Source organism: Danio rerio, chromosome 10 (genome assembly GCF_049306965.1).
Source record: "Danio rerio strain Tuebingen ecotype United States chromosome 10, GRCz12tu, whole genome shotgun sequence".
Taxonomy (NCBI): Eukaryota; Metazoa; Chordata; class Actinopteri; order Cypriniformes; family Danionidae; genus Danio; species Danio rerio.
The window spans coordinates 36,743,810-36,765,165 of NC_133185.1; the positions used below are offsets into that span (position 1 = coordinate 36,743,810).

The 21,356-nt window shown below is 34.8% G+C and overlaps 2 protein-coding genes across 3 annotated transcripts in view; one reads left to right on the forward strand and one right to left on the reverse strand.

Moving 5' to 3' along the window:
* fez1 (fasciculation and elongation protein zeta 1 (zygin I)) overlaps nt 1-21,356 on the reverse strand; it is a 44,292-nt gene that overhangs the window by 9,263 nt on the left and 13,673 nt on the right. The window contains exons 3-9 of one of the 2 annotated variants that reach the window (XM_009305397.3): nt 16,975-17,026; nt 14,582-14,668; nt 13,019-13,184; nt 9,359-9,633; nt 4,321-4,401; nt 4,139-4,214; nt 3,868-3,933 (exon numbers count right to left, since the gene is read on the reverse strand). In XM_009305397.3, the coding sequence (XP_009303672.1) occupies nt 3,868-3,933; nt 4,139-4,214; nt 4,321-4,401; nt 9,359-9,633; nt 13,019-13,184; nt 14,582-14,668; nt 16,975-17,026 (803 nt within the window). Of the gene's footprint in view, nt 1-3,867; nt 3,934-4,138; nt 4,215-4,320; nt 4,402-9,358; nt 9,634-13,018; nt 13,185-14,581; nt 14,669-16,974; nt 17,075-21,356 lie in introns of both variants that reach the window. The other variant, NM_213396.1, reaches the window with a different exon arrangement.
* Nucleotides 20,243-21,356, forward strand: part of foxo1b (forkhead box O1 b) — a 94,101-nt gene continuing 92,987 nt past the window's right edge. Inside the window, exon 1 of the mRNA XM_073914115.1 lies at nt 20,243-20,340. The gene's annotated coding sequence lies outside the window, so the exon portion shown is untranslated. The remainder of the gene's footprint in view (nt 20,341-21,356) is intronic.

The following is a 21,356-nucleotide window of genomic DNA, read 5'->3' on the forward strand; positions in this document are numbered from 1 at the left end:
AAAATATGTGGTGACATTGGGTAAGCTAAAATTGTCCGTAGTGTATGTGTGTGAATGAGTGTGTATGGATGTTTCCCAGTGATGGGTTGCAGCTGGGTGGCAACACAGTGGCACAGTAGGTAGTGCTGTTTCCTCACATCAAGAAGGTTGCTGGTTCGAGCCTCGGCTGGGTCAGTTGGCGTTTCTGCGTGGAGTTCTCCCTGCGTTCGCGTGGGTTTCCTCCGGGTGCTCCGGTTTCCCTCACAGTCCAAAGACATACGGTACAGGTGAATTGGGTAGACTAAATTGTTCGTAGTGAATGCGTGTGAATGGGTGTGTATGGATGTTTCCCAGAGATGGGTTGCAGCTGGAAGGGCATCCACTGCGTAAAACATATGCTGGATAAGATGGTGGTTCATTCCACTGTGGCGACCCCAGATTAACAAAAGGACAAAGCCGAAGAGAAAATGAATGAGTATAGGCAATGATAGACAAGACAATGTTTGATTAATATGAAGTGTTTTAAAATGCTTATTTATTAAAATAAAGGTTACGAAGTAAAAAAGAAATATATTGTGTGTTTGTATATTTATTTTACTGCCTTCAAGATTTTACATTGTAAACTAAAGGGAACAAGGGGGGAACAAATGTTGTATTTACCCTTTAACAGGTAACAAGGGAGGAACAATGCTTCACTTTAATTTACAACCCTCAAATGTGGTATTTACCCTGTAAGTACAGGGAACAAGGGGGTAACAAGAGAGGAACAATGCTTCACTTTAATTTACAACCCTCAAATGTGGTATTTACCCTGTAAGTACAGGGAACAAGGGGGTAACAAGAGAGGAACAATGCTTCACTTTAATTTACAACCCTCAAATGTGGTATTTACCCTGTAAGTACAGGGAACAAGGGGGTAACAAGAGAGGAACAATGCTTCACTTTAATTTACAACCCTCAAATGTGGTATTTACCCTGTAAGTACAGGGAACAAGGAGGGAACAAATACTGTATTTACCCTTTAACTACAGGGAACAAAGAGGGAAGAAGGTGAACTTTAACACACTAGTGTATACGTGAACACTAAGAACAGAGTAAACTACAGCAACAGTTTTTATTGATTGAAGACCAAATTGCTACATTTTTCTATAAAGCATCAGCTATACATTTACTGAAATGCAACAGTTAGCCCCCCTGTGCAACAGCAGTAAAGATGTGAGCCTGTTTTAATCTACATTGAACCCTGACTTTAGGCCTATGTCATGCAAAGTTATTTGTTGATAGTGACTTATGGAGATATTGATGGCTTTGGTGAGATTGACGAGTAAACATAAGGTAAGTAGTGTATGAAAATATATTTTATATTGAATTGCAGATTTAAAATACATACAGTATACAATAAGGGTTCATAATTTCACAGGCTGTAAATCTTTTATTCATTAAACACCCCATATAAAACCCAAGCACTGAATAAGAGTACTAATGTACTCACGCAGGTGCATGTACAGTACATTTGCAGATAGCAATAGGTTGTCGCCATCCTTGCATAATTCTTTATATGTATACAATACTTGAAGAAAAGTACATTGTAAACTTAATATACTTCTTTGCGTGATGAATATCTAATTGTTACTCCCCTATTATGCAAACATTATGGTTTGTTCTTTTGCAATTTAAAGATAAGTACAACGTTATTTCACTGTACTTACGCGGTACTTTTCATGCTGAATATCTGGTTGTTACCCCCTTATTACCCAAGCTTTACAGTTTGTTCCCTTATACCTACGTAAACGTTATTTATACTTACACTATACGTACAGAAAAGTACACCGTTATTTCACTGTACTTACGCTGTAATTTTCGTGATGAACATCTGGTTGTTACCCCCTTATTACCCAAACATTACGGTTTGTTCCCTTATACCTACACATACGTTCATTATACTTACACAGTACGTACAGAAAAGTACACTGTAATTTCACTGTACTTACGCGGTACTTTGCGGGTTGTAAAAGAAAGTGTTACCTATTATTTTCATACAACATATTGAAAGAGAAGCACAGACACTGCAATGGACATCAATGAATCTTTAAAAGTGTGCATGTGCCATGTCGAGTAACTGCGCATGCTATCAAACGAACAAAACTTTGAAAAGCTGTGGATTCAGCTGTGCATGTTGGCATTTTCAGAAAAATGACAGGCTACTTTAGACTTTTTAGAAAACCATATATTACATTTTGGTCACTTGAAACTGTGGATATAAAAAACAAAACAAAATAAAGCTAATTATAAGTATGTTTTATTTTAACTAATTGTCAAAAAAAGTCATGCAGTAAAATAACTAAAACTAAAAGCAAAATGATGTAAAGAATATAAGCAAATTTAACAGAAAACAGAAAAGTGTTCAAAACAATAAATTTGCTAAAATCAACTAAAATTAAAAACGATAAAAACATAATTAAAAACAAAATAAAATAAATCTCTTCAGGTCTTGAATATGAACCATGAAATATTTCATTCAATCATTTTCCTTCGGCTTAGTCTCTATTTCGCCACAGAAGAATGAACCGGCAACAGCATATTTTTTATACAGTGGATGCCCTTCCAGCCGCAATCCAGCAGTGAGAAACACACACACACACACACACACACACACACACACACACACACACACACACACACACACACACACACACACACACACACACACACACACTCATAAACTACAGCCAAATTAGTTTATTCAATTCACCTATAGCACATGTTTTTGGACTGTGAGGAAAGCCGGAGCACGCCACGCCAACACAGGGAGAACATAAAAGATTTCATTTAAATTGAATTATAAACTTACATTTATTTTATTTCAACTAGCTGCAATTTGACATGATGCATTGAAATAACTTAAACTTAAGCCATGAAACATTTAAATATGTAAAAAAATAAAATTGCTAATTTAAACAAACGGCACTATTTGGTGCAACTTCAAAAATAAAATGAAAACAGAAAGCTAAAGCTAATTCACAGATAATAAAAATGAAACAACACTGGTTTAGAAATGTATGTTATCATCCTAAAAGAACAATTTCCAGTTTTTAAATCTTTTGGCCTATATAACAACCAAAGTTAGCTTCTCTAAAATATCTTAACATTATATTTATTCATTTAAAAATACATGATACATCACAAATCAATAGAAAATGCTAAAATTCTATGCGCTTATTAAGTGGTGACATATGTAATACTGTTTCCGGGTCCAAGCCGCCATTCATTTGAGTTGAGAAATCATTCGATTATGATCACTTTTTATTCTTATCACACATTAAAGTTCATTTTACATAAAGTCATAGTGTACGCAACAATCTCTGGGCTTGCTGCAGAACAAATACCAAAATTTTTACAATTTATAAAAAAATGAATCACTTTCTGGCCATCGGATATTAGGCATGGACATATATATATATTGTGATTGTGATTTTTGAAAGAATTAAATCGTTTTGTAAATGTTTATTATTACCATTTCATGAGTCTCCCCATTCAGCTGAATCGAGCGCTTGGACCCGGAAGCCGCCCTGCGTGACGTCACACTTAACAAGCGGATTGTGGCGACACAGTGGCTCTGTGGTTAGGACTGTCGTCCCACAGCAAGAAGGTCACTGGTTTGATATAGGTGAATTGAATGAACTAAATTGTCTGTAGTGTATGTGTGTGTATGGATGTTTCCCAGTACTGGGTAACAGCTGGAAGGACATCTACTGTGTAAAACATATGCTGGATAAGTTGGCGGTTCATTCCACTGTGGCGACCCCAGATGAATAAAGGGACTAAGCCGAAGGAAAATGAATTAAATAATATATTTTAATTCTGGGAAAATGAGCATGTCAGATTTACCTTTTAATATATAGTCAGTCAGGAGGGTTGGGACCTTCTCGCTGTCTTCTTTCATGGCATAAAGAACTGAAAAAAAAATCAGTTAAATGACAGATGAGATCGATAAACATTTTATTTTCTTTGGTGTTATTTGATTGCAAATAATAAATACATTAACATTTAGGTGCAGTCGCTTTAACAGAAGTTTGTCTTGCAAAATATGAAATATGATGGTGATTTCACTTCGACCGAGATCAATAGTAATACCATTAGAGCAGTTCGGTTCACTTACTTTTTGTGAGCATTTGCAAGTCATCCACAGATGGAGGAGTCCCCTTTTTCTCATACGGGATGACTGTGTTCAAGTACTGCAAGTAATCATCACACACAATTAGCGCCTCAAAAAAATCAGATTTTCTTCTGCATACATGTTCATGTTTAGTCCAGAAGATGGAGTGAAAAGTTCCTCCCCACCTGTTTTTCTGTGCCTGAGCTCCCGAAGGTCTGTCTGATGCCTGTCTGCAGGATGTTGGAGAGACCCTCCATGCTGAAGCGCTGCGAAAACACCAAAACATGAAATATTAAATACCAGAGGCTCTCTTCTGCTCTTCTACTGTACAGCACAGCATCACTCGTCTGCACGAATCTCTCCTACGTCAGACTGCAGAAAGCATCAGCTGGGGATCTGATGTAAAAACTGCTGAAGTCTTTCAGACAGTGTTTGTAAAATGGCTGCTTCCCTTGGCGAGTCTTTCCAGTCTAACTATATATTATCCTTACTGTGCTAAATAATGTTTTGTAGACATTAAATTTAATAGAATTTATATTTAAATTAAATTTCTATTTATATTGAGGAAAAAATAATAAAGGAGAATTGTAATATGTGTCATTTATCAGTTATTAGCCACGCTTTAGTCCATTTCTCAAATCAGAATTGAAATTCTCAAAACTCCCTGCTCAATCTTCACATCAATGTGTCACTTGTGCACATAAGAAAAGCAGTTTGTTGTTTCCTCGAACAAGTTGCAAATGCTTTTGTACATTCTTGCAAATGGTTATGTCTGCTGTTTCCTACATTATCAATTGCTTATGTCCGTGGTTCTCAAACTGTGGTACGTGTACCACTAGTGGTACGCAGGCTTCCTTCTAGTGGTACGCAGAGGAATGAAATATGTCATGTACATGCTACACACATTTCAAAATTTATCAAAAATTATGTATATAATATGCCACATATGACATATTGCCTATATTTCTGAGGTAATCTGCCACGTTTTTTTAACTGTGCAGAGTTGTAGCTGCTTTACTGGGGCTATACGCTACTGTATTTCAATACTGCTCATTTTGGTGGTACTTGGAGAGACCATTTTTTTCTGAGGTGGTACTTGATAACAAAAGTTTGAAAGCCACTGGCTTATGTCATGCTGATAAATGGATTATTTTGGTCTTTGTTGAATAGTCTCACCACCACAACATTTAATCGTTTGGTCATGGCCATGGGCGTGGTAGTGGGGGGAAAAGTGGACCTGACTACCCAGGGCCCCGTCTAGGGAGAGGGCCCTTTGAAATCCCACCAATTTTTTATTATTATTATTATTTTTTTGTAGCCTACTTCGAATTAATTGGCCCCTCCAACTGATGTCAATGTCATTATATATTTCAAAATATATTAATAACACCCCCTCCCCCCCACAGCACCCGAAATGGTTTAGTCCGCCCATAGACGGCAGCCGGCGGCAAACAAGTAACGCAGTGAGTCTAGAGCCTGATTATGCTGCGCAAAAAGCCCAAATCGGGATTTCAAAAAAAGAAAGACAGGAAGGAAAAAGAAAGGAGGCAGAATGAGGGGAAGCAGCTGATAACTGCTTTCTTTTAAAAAGGTGAACTGAGTTTGCTTGTTATGAAACTACATCTAATTAAAGTTAACATGGTCAACTCCAGACAGCTGCTGCTAATACAGGGCTCGAAATTGCGACCATTTTGGTCGCATATAATACTGATTTGTGTACAGTCATTACTAGGGAAACCGTAATATTTCAGCGCTCCTAAAGCGCCCCCTTGTGACAGAATGAATTTTTATTTCCAATAATTTTTTTCAGCTGTTTATGGTCAAATTATTGCAATTATCGATCCATGTGTAAATGTGAAAGAAGTTAATGTGCCTTTTAAAAATCTAAACAATTAAGTAATACTAATATAAGAAATCATATACTTGATTTATCCCTTTTTAATGGTATAAAGGTTGAAATTCCTTGTATTAGATATTTTGTGTCTGTATACGTCTGCAAGATGTCTGTTAAAGATCTCTTGATCTGGAAAGCACCTGCTGTATACAAACGTCTGGCAGACGTCTGTATGATGTCAGTTTTACACACATTCTGAATCGCAAACATCTTAAAGATGTCTAATAGAAGTCTATTTCACATCTGCTAGGAAACGTCTTGTAGATGTCTTGCAGATGTGAATGCAGACGTCAAATAGACATCTCCGAGATGTACGTGTGCTAATCAAAATCGGCCATTAAGGATCAAGATTGGCGCATAACTAAAAAGAAAATGGGTGCTCCTAAATTTTTTGGGATGCTCCTAACTTTTTGAAGTTGGGAGCACCAGTGCTACCAAGTAAAAAAAGTTAATTTCGAGCCCTGTAATGTATGTATGCTAATGTTAAATCTTTAGCTTAGTTTGTCAACCAGGCTGCTTGTTGCTGTAAGTAAATTATGGGCCAGGCCAGCTAACGTCAGGTTGCCAACATTAACCAGTTTCAGAAACAACCAGTGGTTCTGACACGCTAGCAGTAGCAGCACTCAATGGTGGTGAAAGAAAGAACCAGCCATTATTATAATCTGATTTGATTATAGATTAAAACACTATTTGTGCATTTTTATATTCAAATAATTAAAAAAAATGTGTAGGGGGCCCACTGACATTGAGAGGGTACAGGGCCCAGAATTTGCTGCTACGCCCCTAGTCATGGCAGAAGTCTTTACATGCAAAATGGCTGAACAAGTTGTCATAATATTTTGTCATAATTGCTTTTTACTATGCAGCCGAAGGAAAATGAATGAACAAGTAACTTATACAAATGTACAACCTATTTATACATTTCACTTTTCTTGCCTAAAATACTAGACTTCTGATGAAAATGGTGCAAACATATTAAATCTGAGATTCACAGTTTTACCACATTTCTGAACTCATCAGCAACTAAAATGGTCAGAGAGAGCATGGAGGAAGTGGAGATGCAGTTACTTGCATGATGTAATGGAATCAGAGCAGCATTACTGTAAGAGGAAGCTGCTATTGCCTTCACAGCCCCTGCTGCAGGGGAATGATTCCTCTGCTCTTCCAGTAAGTGCTAAGTGCAGCTCTAGTCTAATTTGCTGAGATCTATTAACTGTGCATGGAGACTGGGTGAAGAGGTAAACATCATGCACATGCACTACGACTCAGAAGCAGAGCATCAGTGAATGCTTTTAAAAGAAGCCTATTCTGCTCACCAAGGCTGCATTTAATTGATCAAAACTGTAAAGGTGTACAAATATTCTTAAACTTTAAAATAACATTTTACTTAATTATTGAATGTAATCTATTAAAACATGCACATACAAATTATACAAAATAAGTGTTTTACTTTAGGTAATTGCCAAAAACAACGTTTCTCGTTTTCTTATTCTGCAGTCTTGCTTAGTGTATTAATTTAATACCATTTAATAAACTAGAATTACAAAAAGTAAAGATTAAATAAAACCCTCTAAGTTAAAAAAGCAAAATGCTAATATAGTGTTCAAAACACAACCAAATTACTAAACAGAACTCAAATTTTAAATAAAAACTGCCAAAAAATATAATAATGATGTCATAACTTTCAATGATGAAAATCTTTACATAAGATTTTATTTAAAAATGTCAAATGAAACTTATTCTATGTCAGAGGAAGTAGCTGCTCAACCCCGCTCCTGTAGATCTACCTACTTTCCTGCAGAGTTGAGCTCCAACCCTGGTCAAACGCAACTAAACCAACGAAATATGCAGTCACACTGCACTTTTGTCCCCATAGACTTCCATTCATATGTATGCGAGTGAGGCAGACCGGAAGCGGAAGCTTGTGCAACAAGTTTCGCAGTTCACTGCATTGAAAAGCTTGCTGAACCCTGCAGGGCACCGGACCACCATGAATGAGATTGGTGACCCCTGCTCTTGTGTGACCGCAGCATAAGTAGGATCTAAAGGAGCATTGGGTAATTAAAGGCAGGTGTGTTTTACCTAGGTTGCAGCTAAAGTCTGCAGGAAGGAAGATCTCCAGGAACAGGGTTGGGCACCCCTGTGCCAAATGCACTTACTAAAAACTAAACTAAAACTTAAACTGAAAAAAAGATTGAATATGTAATAAATAAAATGCTATAAAATAAAGAAAAGAATTGATTAATATTCCTGCAAAAGCTGACTTTTCACCAAAACCCCAGGTTAATAAAATGAATGAATGAATGAATTTGCTTTCTATTGTATTTGTCCTTATACTATAATATTCAGTGGTAACAGGTTTCCAACATTTTTAAAAATATCTTCTTTTGTAATAAACAAGATAAAGAAACTTATAAAGATCTGAAATCACATGAGGGTGAGTAAACAGTTAGTAAATGTGTATTTTTGGGTGTACTGTCCCTTTAAGAGCCACAGTTCGCTCCTCTGAAATATCCTAATAAATAATAATAGTATGTCAAATAAATGTTTAAACAAAAAACACGATACTGGAAAAAATGTTGGGTTCCACACAATTCCTTCATGCTGTCCCAACACAAATAAATTAAGTTAGCGAAATTGTTTTTACAAATTTAGGTGGATTAAACATAACACACTTAAGTTGTCCCAGAAAAAAACTTAAGATTTGTGTTGTTTCAACTCATTTAAAATAAGTAGTTTAAACAAGCAGTAAAAGTACAGTATTTTCATTCACTCATTCATTTACTTTTTCAGCTTAGTCCCTTTACTAATCTGGGTTCACCACAGCGGAGTGAACCGGTTATGAATTTATCCAGTATATGTTTTACGCAGCGGATGCCCTCCCAGCTGCAACCCAGTACTGGGAAACATCCATTCACATCCATTCACAGATACACTATGTGTGAATGGACAATTTAGCCTACACCTGTACAGCATGTCTATAGACCTGTGGGGGAAACTGGAGCACCCAGACGAAACCCACGCAAACACTGGTAGAACGTGTAAACTCCACACAGAAATGAAAACTGACCCAGCCGAGGCTCGAACCAGTGACCTTCTTGCTGTGAGGCAATTGTGCTACCCACTGCATCACTGTGACGCCTGAAAGTATTTTTGACAGCATTATTTTAGTTTTAAAACATAAAAAAAAACATTTAATTAACTGTATTTATGATTAAATAATCCAGTCATGGTGAGCAGAAAACATTAAACCCATGGCTCTTTCTCTCTCTCTCTGTCTGTTTCTGATGCCAAACTCTTGAGCAGCAGTGTATGGTAGGCTCACTCACTTTCGCAGGCATGCTGCCGGTCTTTTCGGGGCGTGTGGATCCCTGTAGACTCATGGCCTTGTCTTTACGCCTGCGCTTACTCAGCTCCCTCTGCTCCTTCTGTCTGTTCTGCACCTCCATCAGAGCTGTGATGAAGGTGTTCTTCACCTCCTTCTCGAACTCCAGCTCATCTCTCCGGGCCAGCTGAGCCACCAGTTCCTCTGAATACTCTCGAATCGCCGCCTCCATCCGGCACAAGATGTCAAGCAGTGCAGAGCTCGGCATCAGCCTCAGACCTGCGTGAAAAACAGCATTCTCGTTTCAAAAGACTCCCGTTGATCAAAACCAGCACTTGACTTTAACACTCTGAGTAATGTTGTGTTGATTCTTCAGCAGACGGTGGGCTATTTTTCATTCGCTTTTGCTCTACTGCATCTTCGGTTTCTAAAATATGACCCGTTTCATCTGTCTGTATAGGATGAAGAACTGCTGAAACAACAGGGTTTAAAATAGAATGCTTCTCTATATGCTCGATAGACACCTGTTTCTTCCTGGGGAGATGCAGAGTGTGTTTGCATTGAGCTTGACCTCCTAATATATAGACATTTTTTTATTATAAAGAGCTAACTACAGGTAATCCTTTTTATTATAAAGAGTCAACCTAACACTTTTTATTGTAAAGAGCTAACCTAAATATTTTTAATACAAAGAGCTAACAACAGTTAACCCTTTTTATAATAAAGAATTAACTTACCCTTTTTTATAAAGAACCTTTTATTTAATCCTTTTTTTTTACCTATTTAAAATTAAATTGTGTTAAATTGTATTTTTGATAGCTCTCTAAGCAAATTTGATGTTATTTTTTTTGTTGTTTAATGATAACCCATGGACAAAAGGTCAACCAAATATGTGTGATACCAGTTAAAGGGGTTAAAGCAGTGTTACGGCTCTATTTTAACAATCTAGGTGCAAAGTCTACAGTGTATGGTGCAAAAGCATTACTCCCCATTCACACGGGGCTTCAGCGTCAACGCTTGACTGAAGGCATGTCTGAAGTTGGGGCTGAAGCAATCGTCATAGCAGCGTCGGCCAATGAAATTCAGTCAGCAATAGGTCACTGTCTAGCTGGTGTATTTGCATACAGCGATCTGATTGGCTGATGCTTTCGTTGGAACTTGAAAAGTTGAGCTAGTCCCAACTTCTGCAGCGAGCAACGCCTCTGAAGCGGCGCTGACGAATCCACAATGCAGTTTGGCAACGCCTGACGTCAATGGGAATGGGAATGGTAAGCGTTGAAGCTGACCCTCCGTGTTAATGGGGCGTTAAGGGCATGTCCGAATCCACTTTTGCTATTTTAAGGATGAAAAAAATACGCTCTGCGCCTAGCACGTGGTCTAACAGGGTTGTGCTTATTCTCTAAATGAGTTATGGGTGTGTTTTGAGGATAATGTGCATTAAACCAATCAGAGTCTCATCTCCCATTCCCTTTAGGAGAAAGTTGCGTCGCGTCATGGCGCGTTTGCTATTTACATGGTGGACTTTGTAAATAGAAAAACTGAGCGTTAAACGGAGCATCTGCAGCGCGAGGATAAAGAACAAGCCCCCTCTATTTTGCCTCTTTACTTTCATTTTACTTTACTTTTACTCTTTAGCTTACTCCTTTATTTTTGTGGATGAAGAAACGGTGTTGTACGCATTTCAATGAAGACATCCTTTAGCCTACATATATAATTTTGTTTGCTAAGTGCAAAAATTTGTTTTGAAACTTTCTACATTCAGTTCTAATTTCTAGCTAATTAATAAATGTACAATAATAACGTGGTCAAAAATATTAAGTGTGGTCAAAAAACGGAGTTATATCCAAACACATGTCCTTTTCTTATGCCCGATATAGTGACGCATACATCTCCAAAACCTGACAGGTGGACAAATCTAAACTAGTTTTTATTAAAACAAATATAAATATGCAGATAATAAATAATACTGCTTAAAATAATAACATTATACAAATGCAGATTGTCATGGATAAACTGAAAAAAAGGCATTGAGGCATAAAGTAGGCATACAGGTAGTGGTTTTTATAATTATGTATAATTTTATACATTATTTTTTGGGTAACATTTATTAGTTATTAGTTAAGTCATTAGTTAATGCATTTACTAACATGAACTAATCATCAACAACACTTGTACAGCATTTGTTAATCATAATTGAACATTTACTAATGCATTAATAACATCCAAACTCATGCTTGTTAACATTAGTTAATGCACAGTGAGTTAACATGAACTAATAATGAACAACTGTATTTACATTAACTAACATAAACAAATACTGTAGTAGATGTATTGTTCATGTTAGTAAATGCATTAAGTAACATTAGCTAATGAACCTTATTGTAAAGTGTGATGACTTTTTGTAATATTTTAACTATTTTATTGCTTTTCAAAAAGATATTTGTGTAATGCTGTCATTCTATGTGGTAGTAGTAGTAGTAGTAAAAGTTTGTTGTCCTTTACAGGAAATGCGTTATGGGCATGGCCATATTACTGCAGACATTCACTAAAAACAAGCAATAAAAACAATACAAAATACAAAAGTTACAACATTTATAACGCTAATTAAGATTAGAACTCTTGTTAAATAAACCCACTGAAACAGGTACAAAGGATCTCTTATAAGGATTTAACCTACACTTTGGGACTATATATCTCATACCAGAGGGAAGCAGTTCGTAATGTGGAAAAAAGAAATGAGTTGGATCGATTACAGTCATTTCCACCTATTTGAGGACACAATTCTCATATAAAACTTGAAGATTAAAATATTCATCATGGCATGCCCAACAAGTTTCCATGCTGTCTTTAAGACATGCATCAATTTCGATTTACACTGAACAGATAGGTCGCCAAATCACACTGTATTTAGAAATTTGTAAGGGTTTGAACCCACATAGGTGCATAACTAGCACGCTCTAACTAATGGTTTTACTATTTAAACTATGTGGCGCAAAAATGTGAAAATTAGGGTTGTGCTGGTCTGAAAATAGCAATAAATTGTGCACGTCGCACCTTATTGTGCCGAGTGTGATAGGGCCCTTAGTCTTATGCTCAAATGCAAATACGATAACATATGATGCGTAATAATGTTTTGATAACATTCATTTATATTTATTCATATAAATATTTTTCATTAACTAATAAAGGAGAATAATAAAACCTGCCATTTATCTGTTATCAACCATGACATGAAAATGAAAATGTGCTACTTAATAATTATAATGCTTTTTTATATTGAAAGTTTCACCAACTCTTTTAATCAGCTAAAATTCTGGATGTCTATTCTCAAAATAAATATGAACATTATTTAAAATCTAAATAATGATTCTTCAGAGATCATTTTAATTTCAGTATAGATTTTTTTCCTGCTTCATAGATTTCTGGCAACAAAAACAGCAAGAAAAAAAATTGCTCACCCCCTTTTGATTTATTCATCCAAATTTCCATACTCTATAACATTCTGCTTTATTCAGCTTATTTAGTTTTATTACTGGATTGTTAATTTTATTGTGGACAATGCGAGACCTTTAAGTAAAGGTTGAGAATGGCTTATGAACTTGCATCTGAAGAATGAAACATTTTAAATGTCACCCAAAGGTCACGTATATTTATTTACTGTCACCTTCGTAGGAGCAGTTGTTATTGGAGGCCTGAGACAGCATGCGGATCTCCTCCAGAAGAGACGGGCTGCTTTTAGAGGAAGAGACCCCGATATCATCCTCCTCCTCTTCCTCTGTCTCTCCAGGATCCGGTGAGTTTTCCATCATCTCCACAATCTCCTCAATCACCTGCTCAGGAAATATATGCCAGATTTGAGTAAGCTTTTCATTTGACATTAATATGCATTTAATAAATATAAAAATATATTTTTTAAATATGTTACTAATATAATATAATATAATATAATATAATATAATATAATATAAAATAATATAATATAATATAATATAATATAATATAATATAATATAATATAATATAATATAATATAATATAATATAATAAAATATAATATAATATAATATAATATAATATAATATAAAATAATATAATAGCATTTGGTGTAAAATTGAATGTAGACTTTTACTAATTTTCCTAATAATAATACTTTGAATAAAACCAGATACATTTTTGATGGTTCATTTAATAATTTTTTTTCTAAAACATTATTTATAATAATAACATACCAAAACTAGTACTTATCATCTAATAGTTTTTTTAAGTGCAAGGATTTAATATATAGTAAATAATATATAATGTAAACATAAAAATGTAATACTAAATGTAATAATAATTTAAAAAATATATATTTTTATTATTATAAAAAATTAATGATCTATATATATAAATATATCTATAATAATAATAATATTATTAAAACAATATTTTAATACTTATATAATATATATAGTAATAATTAATTAATAATAAATACATAGTAATATAAATGATTGTTGTTTTTGTTGTTTTTGTTATTATTATTATTATTATTATTATTATTATTATTATTATATAAAAACAAGAACACAATACTTTTCAGTCTTTTCCGCCACTGTAGGAATTATAAGAATTCTAGAATGACTTCAAGAACTATTCTTGAAATCCGAATTATTAGCCCCCCTTGAATTTTTTTTTCTTTTTTAAATATTTCCCAAATGATGTTTAACAGAGCAAGGAAATTTTCACAGTATGTCTGATAATATTTTTTCTTCTTGATTAAGTCTTATTTGTTTTATTTTGGCTAGAATAAAAGCAGTTTTTATTTTTTATGATCATTTCATGGTCAAAATTATTACCCCTTTAAGCTATATTTTTTTTACTCCCTACAGAACAAACCATCGTTATACAATGACTTGCCTAATTACCCTAACCTGCCTAGTTAACCTTATTAACCAAGTTAAGCCTTTAAATGTCACTTTAAGCTGTATAGAAGTGTCTTCAAAATATCTAGTCAAATATTATTTACTGGCATCATGACAAAGATAAAATAAATGTTATTAGAAATGAGTTATTAAAATTATTATGTTTAGAAATGAGTTGAAAAAAATCTGCTCCCTGTTAAACAGAAATTGGGGGGAAAATAAGTACTGCTAATAATTCAGGGGGGCTAATAATTCTGACTTCAACTGTATGTTTATCCAAATAATATCAATCACCATTTCAAAGATCGAGCTGGAAAAGCTCACCTGATCAGCTGTAATAAGAGGTTCTTCATTCAGACAGTTGGCATTTTCATTCTTCTCGTTCATCTCATCCTCATCTTTTTCGTGTATCTTCAAAGCCAAGACACAGAAGACAAGGTTGCTAACATTGCCAACATGGTTAAGAGCATCAGCAGTATCAATATGACAAGACAGCCAAGAGTAATGGCTCCATATTGTTCCATTATACCCATTGGTAATGTGCTGAGCGGAGTGCTTTCAAAATGTTAGCTTGACAGCTCTTCTGGCCCACACTGACGTACAACAGAGTCTACTGTACTTCGCTGCTAGAACTAATCAAAAAGCTCACAATAGATATTAGTTGAGCATTAGTCCAACCAATAGACATTAGTTGAGCATTAGTCCATAGCACACATGATGACAAAATGTGTAGGGAAAATGCAGAAATGATATCTGCCGGTCAGTCATGAAGACTAATGATGTTTTCAGAGCTTCTGTGGGATTTTATGGTGGCTAAACTACTTATTGCAAAGCTTGTGACAGGCTTGATGCCAAACAAAGTAGATCAGGTTGGGTTTTTTTGGCAGCCATTCACTGTATTTGCCGTGCATTTGGCATAAATGTACACACCACACCCTGAACGGAGAGAGCAAACACTTGCGTATAGTGCTGCAGTCATTTGCTCACAGGAAATAAATGCTTTTCAATTAAGGAGGACGATATTTTTTCAAGAAGGGTTTTCTGATGGCCAGTGCTGTAGTGATAATGATATTTCTGCTCCGTTGATATAATATGTTTAATAATAATGATAAATCACCCGTAGCAAAATATAAAAATATTCTTTATTTTTGTAGAAGAAATTGTATTTTATTTTATTACTGTAAATATCAGAAATAAATAATATAACTATATATATATATATATATGTATATATATATAAATATATATATATATATATATATATATATATATATATATATATATATATATATATATATATATATATATATATATATATATGAATGTAAAAAATAATAACAATATGTAATATAAATGTATAGTTAAATATTAAGGAAAAGGTATTTACATCAGTTTTATTTTAGTATCAATTAAAAATAGTGAGTAGTATCATTTCTATTAATATGTTGAATTAGTTTTATTATGATATATTTCATGTTATTCAGTATCAGTGAGAAATTAGATTTTTTGTATCATTTTTATTAGTACATGGATTTGTTTTATTTTTATTTGATTTATTAATTTTAGTTTAGATTAAAATAAGATTTTTGTCTCTGAAATAAGTTAAATAAAATAAATAAGAATATACAGTGTGTCTCTAAAAACCCATAATATAAGTAATATATGTGAATGTAAAAATAATAACAATACGTAATATAAATGTATAGTTAAATATTCAGGAAAATGTATTTGCATCAATTTTTATTTTAATTTTCCTTTAAAAATAGAGTAATGTAGTATTACTTCTATTCATTTGTTAAATTAGTTTTATTATGATTTATTTTATGTTTTTAGTAACATTGAATTCTAGGTTTTTTGTATATTTTTTATTAATACTTGTATTTCTTTTATTTTTATTAAAATGATTAATTTCAGCTTAGATCATAATAAGATTTTTTTAAATAGGTTAAAATAAATAAGAATATACACTGTGTCTCAAACTTTAGTCTGTCAGATTTTCATCAAAATACCATCAACTTTACTTATATTTTGTAATTAGATGGCAAATAGATGAAATCATATGATATGTACTTGTTTTCCACAATGTTAAACAATGTTGAAACAAATATTGACTGAACGCTTTAGTTTTATTACTAGTAAACTAAATTAGTATGCACAGAAATAAAGCATCTAAAAATAAAAATGTCATCATTACGCCATCATTATGTCTAGGAAAGTTAATAAAAGGATTATTCTGATGCACAGATTGCGCTGTTATTCCTGTACGAAATTTTGTCATTCTTATTCCTGTAGTACAATAAGCAGTCTTATTTTTGGATGATATATTATTGCTTAGTTTTTTTTATTTTGAGACACGATGTATACATTTTTATTAAAAATACATAAAAAAATTTTTTGATTAAAAATAAATACTTTCATTTTTAATATATATATATATATATATTAAAATTAAAAATATATATATATTTGCATAACAATATGTACTTGATATTTCAAGTGACGAAATGTATTTCTTTTATGGGATCAGTTACCTATTTTAGCTGTGCTCTACACTTCTTTGATTTGTTGTAAATTATGTTTTACAAAACCAATTAATTTAAGTAGATGTGAATTTCATTCACATCCTATAGCAGTAATCAGGAGCCATGCTGGAAATACAAATAGTCTGTTATCACGTCAACACCATTACAGTTATCAGAAGCAGAGCAGATGTTTACCTCCTGATCCGAGAGGTTGCCGTTGAGTGTTTCCGAGGTGGGGTCGTCCCAGCTGGACACAGAGGAGGGCATGTAGTTGTCAGTCAGAGCATCCCACACACTACAAAAACACACACGCATGGACATTTATATACACAATGTTCCAACTGACACACAATGAAAGTGAAACAAATGAAACATCCATTCACACAGTGGGCACAGCAAGTGTTTTTTAGCCACTGATAAACTCCCGGTGAAGTGACTGTTTTACACTTTATAAGGTTTCTTTTACAGCATGGATAACGGAATGGAATTAAAATACAATCCGTTAAATAGACTCAGGCATTCATTTAGTTTTTTAAGTGTAAAACATAACGAAAGGTCATTTAAAGGTCCCATGAAGTGCTTTTTTTATTCGATGTTTGATCTCAACCAAAACATGTTGAGAGGGCAAGACATAAGCTGCGTCCCAAATCGCATACTTGTGCACTATTCTATGCCATTTTGTAGTATAAATAGTGTAAGTAGTGCGTTCACACTGAAAACACTAAAAATAATAAGAGCACTTCAATTACCCGGATGATGCACTCATTCAGCCACTAAAACGAAGTGTGTAATGATGGACACTTCACGCACTCAACGACCGCAGGTTTGCTTACATAGCGGAAGGGGCGGAGCTATCGGACGCACATGTTGAATAACTTTATTCATTTTGGATGGTGAAAGCTAAATTCTTCTACGAGAGTGATTATAGCGCCTCCCGATGGTGAATGCGGCAATACTCACGGCAGGTATTATTTGATAATTCGGTTGTTTACTTCACTGATTTGGCGACCGTCATACGTCATCAGGGAAACGGTTTGAATTTCCGCTTAGTAAAAAAACATTAGTGTGCCATTTGGGACGACACTACATACATATACTATCCTGTTGAGTGTGTAAGTGCATAAGTACATAGTGCATGAGTGCATAGTGTATAGTGTGCCATTTGGGACGCAGCTAAAGTGTAGCTCCTGTCCTTTTTAAAAACAGGCAATAGCGTTTTGTTTTATCACCGCTTTGTCAGTGAGAGTAGTTGATCTCAATCGCATCAAATAAAAAGGAAATAAGTAGCCCCCCTTGAAGGCTACTTAGGCCCCTTGAAGGCCCCCTTGTCAGAGACGAGAGAGCATTTGATTGGTTTGGATTTTATGGGAAACTGAATTATGAGGAGACATGAAAACCCGTCAGGAACAGCATGCGAGCGCTGAAACTCTATTGAAAGTACTGTGGTAAAATAAATTGGCATATTTTAAAGAGATGGTGTGGAACAATACAATTTAATGCAGTGCTTTTTTGTCTGGTCTGAGACCCATGTTATATAGTATCTCAATAAGGCAGCACAGATTAATGATTTTTAAAGAGACCTGATCTTAAATACAGTGATTTTATAGTGGCATGACAGTTCACAGGAAGCGTTTGAGCTGGCATAATGAAAATGAAAAGTCCCTTTGCATAGACCTCATTGGCAATACATTCTTTAGCAATGACTTAAGTAAACACTTTCAACACAAATATATGAAGAGTTTAGATGCAAAAACTTTGCAAGTTTGTTCTTCGGAATTAAAACCAAAAGAAAAAAATATGCAGTAGGGTCTCGTTGGACACCTCATTAGAATGAGCTTATAGAGTGATAATTAAGCAGTCATCAGGCAGAGTGGCGTAGCTCATAAAGCGCATGACAACATGTTTTGACCCTATCATTCCTGAACCCAGTTTGAATCCAGCGTCTGATAAACTCATTCTTTTTTTTTTACCATTACTTATCAGGTTTTGCCTACTCTTCATCACGAGGAAGACAAGTAGGAATCATTACTGTGTATTATGTGAAGCGCATTTGAGCATCACATATTTTGCATAATTGCAATAATTTGCACATTTATTGAATGGAAATGTTTCCGATTCATGTATGCATATTCGTCTTCAGATGGCGCCTTTTTAGCAATGTGCGTGAAGTCGATTGCTCCGATTACATTGGGAAAACCAGCGATCGCTGCAAATTGCGCTTTAATGTTTGGCTGGTCAACTATTTGGTATGGAAAACTTATATACCTGCTAGACATGCAGATAATCCCGTCTCATACAGCTGCCATTGCATGGCTCAAATATACTTTGTAGTTTGCAATTAAACACAATTGCCACTAGGAGTCGCCAATGGAAATAAAACAAACACACACAAGAAATGCACGTACGCCAGGCATGAATTTGCTGTGGACGAACACACATTCTAACATTCATTTTATCATTAATAAATACAAACGGTAGCGTGAAACCTGGCGTATGCAAAGTTTTTGTGCGTACGCACCGTTGAATCATGAGGCCCCTGGTCTTTAAAGTGAAATATCTCAACATAAACAAAGGGTGATGAGAATAATGTTCATTTTAGATAGCACTTTGAGGTTTCTGCATCTGAACTCTTCATATATAGTGACAAATATAGTACAATATTAGTCCTCCAGATTTTAACTTGCGTGCAGTTTGTGTGCAACTCTGATTCTACAATCAGATTAGTAAGATTAGTTCACCCAAAAGGGACATTTCTGTTATGAATCACTCACCTTCATGTCATTCCAAACACAAATTAGGATGTTTTAGATGAAATCTTAGAGCTCTCGCATCCTCCTTAATCAGCAATGGTCCCAAGATGTTCAAAGTCCAGGAAAGACACCAAAACTTTGTCAAAAAAATTCAATAGAACATCAGTGGTACTACTGTAATCACACAAAGCTACAAGAACACTTTTGTGCGACAAACAAATCAGGTCTTCGAGGTACACGTTTACTTTGGGCCGTATGACACTGCCATTAGTAAGCAGTAAGCAGTGCAGCACACAAGTGTCATATTGCCCATAGAAAATGTACACCTTAATCTGATGCAGAAGACAAAGGCAAACAAAGTCATTTTGGCGTGTTCGTTGAGCCTTAGTATGTTTAAAGTTGAACCACTGAAGTCACATTAAATATTTTGATAGTGTTTTTGGTTCCTTTTCTGGACCTTGAACATCTTGAGACTATTGCTGTTTAAGGAGGATAAGCCTTAAAATAAAAAACAAAGGTCTCAGGTTTGGAAGGACATGAGTGTTATTAATTAACATCATTTTATCGGTTTGGGTGAACTAACCCTTTAAGATGCTCTTTAAGTAGCTGTTTTCTATGTTTTATTAACCAGTCTATTGACAACGATTTCTTTTTTTATCTATTTATCTACGTACTAAAATTACTCTCCACTCTTTCTTTGTGCCTCTGTCTAGTCATCCAGAGAACAAGTGGCCATTCAAAGAGTGCTGACCTCTGAGGACACACAGACACAAGCCTATCAGCCTCCAGCCCCTGCAACAGCACCAAACTGGTACAGACTCATCGTCTACCCATATGTCATTGTCTGAAGAAGTTTTATTTCTGTGAAGGTTACATCTTAGCAAGAATATTTACCAAACCCTGAGAACCTGCAGCAGGCTTGTTTCTGTAATTCGTCAGATTTTCAGCCACAGGCTGAATTCTAGCGCAGGGACAGATTTTTGTCTGAATGCAAGCCAAGAACAAAAGCCACGGGCAATGAGAACACATCACAGCGGGAAACAGAGAAAAAAAAACATGCTAACAAATCATAAATCACTGCCGTATTTACAGCAAAATCTAAGAGTGTAACGAACATCATGCGTAAATACTGAAAATCCCAATTTAATATCATTTAAAAGGTTACAACTGAAACTAAAGCACATATACACTATCTGCTCCTCCTAATATTTGTGCAGTTACAGTACAGCCTTAATCAGCGATGAGATTTTAACTGTTTTAAATCAACAAGAGCATGTGCTAAAATTAGACCCAGGGATTTTTTTTGTCCCATTTTGCGAGAGGCAGATTTGACAGCAATGAGAGCATGGTGACAGCCTGGCAGCGCAGACAAGTCAGGACAAACAAAAGCACTGAGGCGTATAAAAATTTGCTGAATAATTCACGGCCAAACCACGGACACATGCACACAGACACACAGACCGACACTGGTGATGGACAAAGGGTGTTCTTACAGAATATGATTGGAAAGCCAGTTGGCGTGGATGTCAGACATGTCCTCACTTTTTGATTGACAGAGAGACAGCCAACTAGTTTGGCATATTTATCAGCACAACTATAACGGTGTATAACCTTGCAGAAGCCAATTAGATAAAGTGTCGTTCATTAAATATTCAGTCAAACCAAAAATTATTCAGATAAATTCAGAAGTACTGTTTATTCACTGTAGTTTAGAAATTGCTAGTGATATATCACAAGTTAACTGTCAGAAACAAATTCATCTTGAGTTTAAGATAACTTCGATAAAAAGGTAAAGTATGTAATGGATTACAATCAACCAAAAAGATC